General features: G+C 37.5%; 2 protein-coding genes across 2 annotated transcripts; one reads left to right on the forward strand and one right to left on the reverse strand.

The window, feature by feature from the left end:
* Positions 1-2,620: 2,620 nt before the first annotated feature.
* On the reverse strand, positions 2,621-4,975 carry LOC119983449 (L-type lectin-domain containing receptor kinase IX.1-like). Its single transcript, XM_038827126.1, has one exon. It carries the CDS (start codon positions 4,730-4,732, stop codon positions 2,621-2,623), a length of 2,112 nt encoding a protein of 703 aa, XP_038683054.1. The 5' UTR covers positions 4,733-4,975.
* A 4,158-nt stretch (positions 4,976-9,133) lies between these two features.
* Positions 9,134-9,845, forward strand: LOC119983450 (protein FLOURY 1-like). The gene is made up of 2 exons (XM_038827127.1): positions 9,134-9,587; positions 9,637-9,845. Exons 1-2 carry the CDS (start codon positions 9,134-9,136, stop codon positions 9,843-9,845), a joined length of 663 nt encoding a protein of 220 aa, XP_038683055.1.
* Positions 9,846-9,915: the final 70 nt, after the last annotated feature.

Consider the following 9,915-nt stretch of genomic DNA (forward strand, 5'->3'; position numbering starts at 1 on the left):
CGAAATCCTAGATCTGATACCAACTGACTCGGTGCGAAAAAATGAATCGATTGGCAAGTGAATTAGCCAACATAACTTGGAATCCACCAAAAAAGTTGAGAGAACTCAAAAATGTCATAGATTTATTGTATTTCAAAGATTCGAAAGATTACTTAGCTTAATGGCTTACCGCCCTATAAATACTAAAACTATAAAACCTAATATATATGAAATTAACAAAAAATACTAATAATAAAATTAGAAATAGAATTCTAACAAAAAAAGAAGAAGTAATTAAACTAATTCTCCAGAAATCTACTAAACTTGTCCTACATCAGTTTGGACTCGGATAAAGTTTTAAACTAGATAAATTTTTTGTGTTTAAACCGAGATTTAGACATAAAACTTATGTCCAAACTTGATAATTCAGATCGGACAAATTAGGTCATCCATATAATTTTGACACCCTATGTGGTAGGGTGGTGTGTTTGAACACCCAGACTTTTCCTTTTGTTTTAATTTTAAAAAATATCTGTGTTAATTAAATTAAATTAAACAAGAAAAAGAACTTAATAGGAATTATTGGGTCAAGGTGTTGATGAATCCTCATCTGATTGGTATTTCTATAGAGGATTGTCAAGCTTTTCAATTGTTGGCATTGGTGACTTTTGACCAAACTTGGAGGTATATAAATGATGTTCTTCATGGGACTCCAGTGCGATCAATTAACCTCTGGGAAGCACGGACACTTGCTTTTGCACGACACTTATCGGTCACTTGTCACCGTGTCATGCAATTCCTTTTTTATTTAATATTTAAAAATTATTTTCGAACATGTGGTGCAGACGTGTCCGACACTTCAAAACAAAAATATTCAACTTTAAAGTTGAACATTACTAACCCTATTAAAAATAGACAATGACTACTCCTAACCTTTTTAAATGGTCAATTTTTGATGATCGAATGATGGAGAATATCGAAGAAAATCCAATTGAAGATTTAGATGCATGAAATTAATAATTATTTTTGGATCTTATGATTATTATGATATTAGAGTATTTTGATTTAACGATTTATAGTTGGATATTTATATGAATTAAATTTAAAAATATATTTATTTACCGTGTCCTTAATGTGTCGTATCCTTAGAATTTTGAGAATTGTCGTGTCGGCATATCCGTGCAGTGTCATATCCGACACTTGTATCCGTGTCCGTGTTCGTGCTTCATAGATTAACTTGGTGTTGGCTCAAATTCAACAGGTTTATAATCAGCATTGTCAAGCTTGGAGGATTTCTCGATATGTTCAAAATATTCTTCATCCAACTTGGGTCCCTCCTCCTTTGCATTGGATCAAGGTAAATTTTGATACAGCTATGGATCGCAAACCTTACTGCTTCAGTTGCCATTGCTCGATCTTCAGATGGGGATATTATTTTTGCTTCAGTTTCATGCGCTGTCCAGGTAGATCCCGTTGTTGGGGAGGCTATGACTTTGAGGTTGGATGTTCAATGACGTTTAGATCTCAGGCTGTAGAAGGTGCAATTCAAAGGGGATGCTTTGATTGTTGTTAATGCGGTTGCTTAGCCTGACTTGATCTCCCATTGGGTTATTGAAAATCTAATAGAGGGTACTAGCAATCAGTTAGACGAGCTTAAGAGTTGGTCTATTTCAAAGAGTAGCAGACATCAAAATGTTTGGGGATGCCTTCGCCAAATGGACCGTTACCTTGAGATTTTCAGATAGCATTCCTAGTCACCGACTATCAGAGTCACAATATTGATTGTGTAGTGGATGCGATCCCCTGGATCATTGCTTTGGTCTGGCATGGTGTGATTTCTAGTTGTGGTTCATCGTCTCTCTGTTTGCCATACCAAAAAAAAAAACACTACTTTAGGGATGGCAAATTCCTAATTGAACTAATAAGAGATTTACTTAGATTTACTTTAGGGAAAAAAAAAAAAGATTGAGAAAAGGGATCACCGCCTCCTGTGTTTTCCTTCCCTCTTTGATAATCGAACTTAAGCTCTGGAAGTAAATCGCTTATATGACTTAACCCATCTCACTATAAAACCACTCGATTCGAATCGTCATTCTCCTCCAGATTTTACTCGACAGTCAACACAGAAGGTAAAACGTGTTAACAAATGCTCTTAATTTGCCATATTTAAGTTCAATTAAGTACTTGTGCCCAAAATTTAAGTGTTGGGTTATGGAGGAACTTGGGGTTTCGGTTGTTTTCCTTTATTTGTTTCACGTCGTTTCTGAAATTTGGAAGTCTGCTAGTTAAATGGCTCCAAAGCATGTATGGTTCTTTATATGAGTTTCCTGCATAAAAAATTTAATTGAGGAATTCCTGGACTTGGATTTCAGGTGAATGACAAGTATTGCATACACTCTTGGAAAGGGCTAGGGGCGCTAGGAAGTATTGCTTTGGTTCGAAAATGGTTTGGAAAGCTTGAATATTGACTGTAGAGATTTTACAAGCTGTTTTTATTTGAGCATTTCTCTTTGAATTATTTTAACATGGATTTTTGAGCTTTATGTTTATTGACAAACAAATCAAATTCACATGCAAAAAAAAAAAAAAAGGAAAGAAAATCAATCAATAGTCAATGATAGCCATTTGTGGATTTGGATGCTCAGCTGATGTGCAGAAGTGAGACAGTCGAAGAAGTTTGATCGCTAGACGAGGTGCCCTGTGAGGAACCAGTGTTGTAGACAACACTAGAAGATTGGTACCCACCAGTACCACCTTCAGAATACGTAGCAGAATATGGCAATAAAACTGAAGCTGCATTCATTGGTGGAGCGAAGTAGGTTGGTACCGGCATCTTTGATGGAAGAACTGGCAATGGAGATTCAAAATTAAGAACATTAATCGCTTGCCTAATCGACAGTCGTAAATTTTCATCAGGATGAGCACAACCTAGTCCAACAATCATCAATCTTTGCATTTGTTGCTCATCAAACTCTCCTGACAGTTTTGGATCAGCAGCTTCAAGTAACTTTCCACATCCATAAAGCTCCCAAACCCAACTCACTAAATGTGTTTCAGCTTGAACAGCCTTGTGGTTGATGGGTTTTCTTCCACAACTGATTTCAAGAGCAACAATTCCAAAGCTGTAGACATCTGTTTCCCGGCTAGCCTTGCCCGTTGTTGCACATTCAGGAGCCATGTAGCCCATAGTTCCTGCCAAAATTGTGGTTTGTGATCCTTTTTCATGGTCCACAAGCCTTGCCAAACCAAAATCCCCAAGTTTAGCATTGAAATTTGAATCCAACATTATGTTGCTGGTCTTTATGTCTCGATGGACGACGCACTGTTCCAATTCTTCGTGTAAGTAGAGTAGCCCTGAGGCCAATCCTTGCGCGATTTTATATCTCACCTTCCATGTCAGCAAGCTATTGTGCTCGAAAAGATGAGAATATAAGCTTCCTTTTGGCATGTACTCATAAACAAGCAGCAATTCTTTTCTTTCATGACACCAACCAATGAGTTTTACCAAGTTCCTGTGCCTCAATCTGCTTATGATATTTACTTCTGCTGCAAACTCTTTAACTCCCTGCTTAGACCCACTTGAAATCCTTTTGACAGCAACATATGAATTCAGATCCCCCAAAAATCCTTTGTAAACCCCTCCAAAACCTCCCTCTCCTAATTTTGCTTCCCCATTGAAATTATTCGTAGCATGTGCCAATTCATTGTAAGAAAACTTCTTCGGTCCTCTTTCGCTATCATGTTCATCATTGATGAAATCATGGAGGACATGATCATCCTGTTCTTCATCAGCATCTCTCTGCCTATGAGTAGCAGCAAACCAGACAAAAACTAAACCAACTAGTAACAGACTCCCACCAACACCTAATCCCACTCCAAGCCATGTTTTGTTTTTTCTTGGTCGACAACATTGAGGATCAGGGCTTGGAGGAGATGTAGCATTGATTTGTAAGGTTGAGCTGAATTCCCAAGAGTAAACGGTATGTATGGCCGAAGCATTTCCGGTGGCAGCAGAGAAGCCAAAAGTAACCCATTCTGGAAGGTAATCCCTCAGATCAACTACATGGAAAAGCTGCTGTCTCAACGTAATATTGTTCCCAAAATCAGTGAAAACAACACTCAAATTTTTTGTACTGGAATTATAAGTGATCCAAGCATCATTCGTTTTCCCTCCTGTAATATTACAATACCAAGTCACATTACTTGCAGATTGCAATGAATTAATGTCAATACCTACATGTTCGCCTGGAGGATCGAAAAAGTTTGAAAATACATCAAACTCCACCGCGACAAACGAATTTCTTGTGAAGTTCAATTCGTCACCATCATTTGTAAGAGCCAGAGTACCACCTCTGGTGGCATTATCTGGAATTCGTGAACCTTGAGGCGCAAGAAAGAAAGCAATCCCATCTCCATAAAAAGTCCTGAACTCCGAATCAATGACAAAGGAGAAATGAGTGGTGAAGTCTGTAAGGTTTCCTGAGGCCTTGTCCCAAAGGTGCATCGGCTCAGAATACGTCGCACGACCAAGTCTGGCAGTCGTAGGCTGGCCATTCAGGTTTAAGGTCATTTGAATGGCGTTATTGGAAGGGCTGGCACTTCTCTCATAGGTTATGTTCTTATCGTTGGTATCAAAGCTGGTGAAGTTGAAGGATAATGAGCTAACAAATGGGATCACCAATATGAAGACAATGAAAATCATAGAGAGATGAGAGGGTTGGAAACATGAAGTTGTAGAGTTGCAGACTACCATGGTAAAGATATGTTGTTTCAGGAGCTGGATTGGAGATTTTCAAGTGTCTAAAATTTAAGGCAGAAATTTGAGGCAGTCTCTGTTTTACCTGTTCAAAGACTGAATACCTTACCTATGAAGAATTGACAAGATTATTGTATTAGCAATTGTTAAGGATACGCCATCTGTAAGAACAAATTGTGCTAGAGACAACCACTTTAGACAAGCAGAATGGACAAATTAAGCAATGTGATTTAGTTTAATTGCTGTGACTAACAAATAGGTCCAAAGTAATGCAATAGACCAAGACTTTTCTAATTAGATGTGTTATTAGACTTCTAATTAGAAAAGTCTTGGTCTTTTTATTACCAATTTAATTATGTGCACAATAGTTTGACATTTGCTTTGACTCGTCGGCTCCTCTTGCTATTATCTTTTTTTTTTTGATAAGCCCTCTTGCTATTATCTTCTGTGTCTTTCCTAGAATCTTCTTAAAAGAAGGTGAAATTAGACTTCAGGTAACTTTAATTACAATGTTGGACTGAATCAAATTTTGCATCAGTCTTATGGATCCTAGAGATGAGCGCATGCGATTTCATATGAATTATGTGCGTTCATTTCAGTATTTGGGATAGCTGGAACTAAAAAAAAATTTGAAACACAATTAGTGTTCAACATTTGGGCCATCCCACTATAATTCCTCTGTTTCTGACTCTGCCCAAAACAGAGCATTTGTGAAACACTTGGAGTCTGCATAACAGGCCTCTGAGATGCTGCCTCCATCCATGTCAAAGAACCTCCAACCACCGCATGTGTGAAGACTAAAATACACACAGTTTCTCTTGCAACCCACTTGACTTGCCTTAACTGAAACACAACAATTAGCTCCAACAAAAACTGTCCTTTCGCCGACACTTTCGACTCTAATCCATGAGAGTTTATGCAAATCAAGCTTATAAATCTCCACACTATCTATAACATTAACTGATTGTGCAGAGATCATGAAAACTAAGAGGATCTCCCCGTTCGACTCTAGTAAGTATTCTCTGAAATGCCTTGAAGTCCCAAAAGGAACGGCCCTCTTGGCACCTAATGCTGTTATTCTAGGTTCTGAGTCAATGACTTCTGTAACTGCAACCGTTCCTTGCAAACTCAAGGCGTAGAACTTTCCTTTGAAGCCAATGGCATTAGCAAATTTCATGTGATGTCGCCGTGAACAATGAGGTTCAACCATAGTGCAGTCTAGTTTCTTCCATTGATGTTCCATCTTGGCTAGCCGGTACATCATAAAAGCTGGATGGCTGATGCCAGTTGTGACCATGACGACAGGATTCTTCGAACAAGGATCTCTCAACGACGACGACAAAACTGCACGTTTAAAAGGAACATTTGGATCCCAATCAGGCAGATGCCAAACAGGCTTATTAACTATTGGATCCCAAACATAGTACTTCAAACCCGACGCGTCTTTACAGATCATTGTCTCTTGAGAGCAACCCACATAGTGTTTCCAGTAATGCCAGTAATTTACTGGTCTTGTTCGAGTGCAACTCCAATATCCAACCCACATTTCAGTAAATGGTATTTTGAAGATCTCCGGCTGGTCTTTATGTTTTGATTCAGCAGGTGATAAATCAAGCTGTGGTGGTAATGTTGCCTTTGAATTGCATTGCTTAGATGATGAGAGTACTCTCCATGACTTGGTCACACCTCCAAAACCAATGTGTTGCATTAGAGCTGGGTTCCTTCTGATGAACATCATAAGCTGCACTGGAAAATCTGGCCATGACTTTGAAGGATCAGATTCTTTGATGGAAGTTAATCGCGACTCTATCGTCTTTCTGTTCACCTGTTTAGCCATGTTACTGCAAAAAGTGAAAGGAACTTATGACTTATGGAGGAGGACGAGGAGCTACAAATATGTGCCTGAAAACTTGGATGCCATGCATGCATGTGAGACTTTCTTTTTTATTAGATGTTGATAGATATGAGATTAAAAAACTGTTTAGTTGAATTCAATTTGTTGTTTTGCGTGGGCTACACTTCAATTTGTTGACTTCAATTTATCAGTAAATAAAGCTTGGCGGCTTGCTTTTTCTTTCGACTTTCATAAGATTTAACCAGTTATTGTGCTAAAATCACCGATACACACAAACATCTACTAGCACCAAATCAATAAACAATGTCCAAGCAAATCAAAGTGGTCAAGAGACAAAACAAATGATATACGTGGTTCGGCACACAAAGGCTTACATTCACGAACAGCAGAGAATCAATTTCACTATATGGAGAAGTTACAAATCGAGAGAATACCCAATACATGTAGAACAAACCCGCTCTAGATGCTATCTTGTTCCTACAAGCTCTTTCTACAAGAAAATTAATGGAGAATACCACGAAGACAAAAAATCCACTTCCCGCAAGGCAAAGGGAACCCCAAGAGCCACTCTCTCAAGCGTTTACTCTTTGGAAGTGCTCTTTCTCTTAAGAGACGGTCATGCCAGCCCTCAAACTAAAATAACACCCTAAAAGTTCTATTTAAACAATTCTGTCCCGAAAGTGCAAAATCCCGACATTCATTCGGACGGATTGCTCTCTGTCATGATTGCTATCCGGACAGCTATCAATATGAGCCAATAATCCACACCTCATTTTTATTATCTTCCCTTCCCCAAATCTCTCAATCCAAACATACTCTTAATGAAAATTTTCTTAAAATACAACAAAAATATTAGGATAAACTTTTTAAGTGTTTGATTATATTTTTGCGTAAACACTAAATTGATCTATTTTTTTGAGTAACTAGATCTTATTTTTCGAATTAATAGATCATATTGAAATAGATGTGTACTTGTCAAATGATAAATCAACAAAAAAAAATTTTCTTTTATGGCAACTTTAGTTTCATTGATAAGAGAGGATACAATTGGTAGAAAATTGCAACCCATACGTAAGAAACCCTCAAACAAGCAGTCAAATAAACCAAGTCCACGAAAGAAATAGTTAATCATAGGCAATACAACTGAAGGCTGCGGTCCTTTTGACCTAAGAGGTCATCCGCGGTCGGGTTTGAAAAATAGATTACTTGAGAGAAAGTTGTTGAAAAACTTGGTTGCAGATACGGTAGAGTAGAATGGTCTTAGAACAGCCGCTTAAGTCATTACACATATGAAATCATAGGCAAGCAATGAAACTCTTCCACCATAAGCCTCAAAATACTTTTTAAGCTCTAATTTGTAATTACTTTGGCTGGTGATTATCTTGGAGGCTAACTTGAGCGTCGGTATGCCCACAGTCGATCAACGACTATCAAGTTCACTGACAACCTTTGTTTTCAGGATAAAAACAGCTGTATCACAGAGGAGCAGTCAACCGAACAATCCCTAACAATATTAAGAAATGTTCGGCCAATGTGATGATCAATTTTTATTCACTACAAAACTCATAAAATGTAATCGTATTTGACCCCAGAAGTACCAGAAACTTGTTTTGTTTATGGTATATAGTTAAGGATCTAAGCCTGAAAAGGATTCCACTTTTTCTCCTGCTTTATATGGCATTGAATTTAATTGCAATTGTGCCAAGAAAAAGTGCATATTAAATTTGCCAATTAAAATAATGATTAGTTCAATCTCTTCTAATACATTTGGTCTCTGACCTTTTTAAAAAAAAAAAAGAAAAAAACTAAATGTTAAAAAGATGATAATTCCTTAAAAAAATTATTCCAATCTAATTCCATTGAATTAGATATGTTCTCTTAACATGAACTCGAGCGTGACTTAAAATTCTACACACATAAAACTGACATAAAAATATTTTTTTATTTTTTAAAAAATATATCATTGTGGAGGGAGATGATATATTATTGCTATTAATATAATCAATACGTACATGAATCTACAAAAATAATAAGCAAAATCATGATACTTAATTAATTAATTATTACAAAATAATATAATTTCCAATATTTGGATAACCGCTTCACACCCCTAACCCCTCGATTCCTTCGCCGCTTTTCCCAATAAATACCACACGAAAGAGACACCACAGTCCACAGTGTCAATGTCACAAGCACATACACATACATATTTGCTGGTATTATCCTTCTTTGTAGACAAGACAAAAGCAATCCCGTCTACATTTTTCTTTTTTACCCAATTCACACTCTCTCCCTTCCTATAGAACTCAATCCAATCTCTACTGTGATCTCTTATATGGTAACCTAGCTAGCTGTTGTAAACATCTACCCTTCCCTCCCCTTCAAATTTCATTGGATTGCATGTGTTAATTTCCCATCTCATGATTTAGGGGTGAGAAAGCCTATATCTGATCCACATGCAGATTCTGGGTCCTTTTAATCTGTTGATTGTCATATGCGCTGTTCTTAGTTTGCTCATGTGGCCTTGCTTTGGACAAATGTGGATGGATTGTGCTTCATTGTTTGAGTTTTTGACTCAAAATGTGGATTTTGGAGGTGGGTTTTTGGGGTTTGGGTGTTTCTTCTCCAGGGCTTTTATCAGTTTAATTTTGGGTTTGTGTTCAATGTTATTGCTATTTTTCTATGATTTTTTGGAGAAACATGTTGATCTGAAAAATGGGATTTGTTCAAAAATTGATTCTGATGAAGTATGTGACACAAAGATTAAGTTTTTGGGTAGTTCAGAATCAGTTGAACAGGATAGATTAGGTGGTGGTGATAGTGATGAAGAAAAGGAGTGTTGTGGAGAAGATGAAGTGTTTGATGTAATGACACTGAGAGAAATGGTGAAGAAAGAAAGGGAGAGAGCCAATTCTGCTTGTGGGGAGCTTGAGAAGGAAAGAATGGCAGCTTCATCAGCAGCAAGGGAGGCAATGGCCATGATTCTGCGGCTCCAAAGTGAGGAGTAATCTAGAGATTGAAGCCAATCAGCACCGTATACTGGCAGAGAAGCGTGAATACGATCAAGAGCTGATTCAATCATTGCATTGGATTGTAATGCAACTTGAGTCCGAGAGGAAAGAATTGGCAGATCATTTGAAGTTGTGTAGGCAGGAAATGAAACGCCATTTGATGGGTAAAGAGATTGATAAGTTTGAAGAAGTTGATGCAGCTACAAGCTTTCTCAGTTCCACCATTGAAGATGAATCTTATTAGGAGACTAATTAGATACAATAAATTCAATCATGGTGAATCAAATGTGATGTTCTAGTAATCCTGTCAAAGG

The sequence above is a fragment of the Tripterygium wilfordii genome, chromosome 18 (assembly GCF_013401445.1).
Source record: "Tripterygium wilfordii isolate XIE 37 chromosome 18, ASM1340144v1, whole genome shotgun sequence".
Classification (NCBI taxonomy): Eukaryota; Viridiplantae; Streptophyta; class Magnoliopsida; order Celastrales; family Celastraceae; genus Tripterygium; species Tripterygium wilfordii.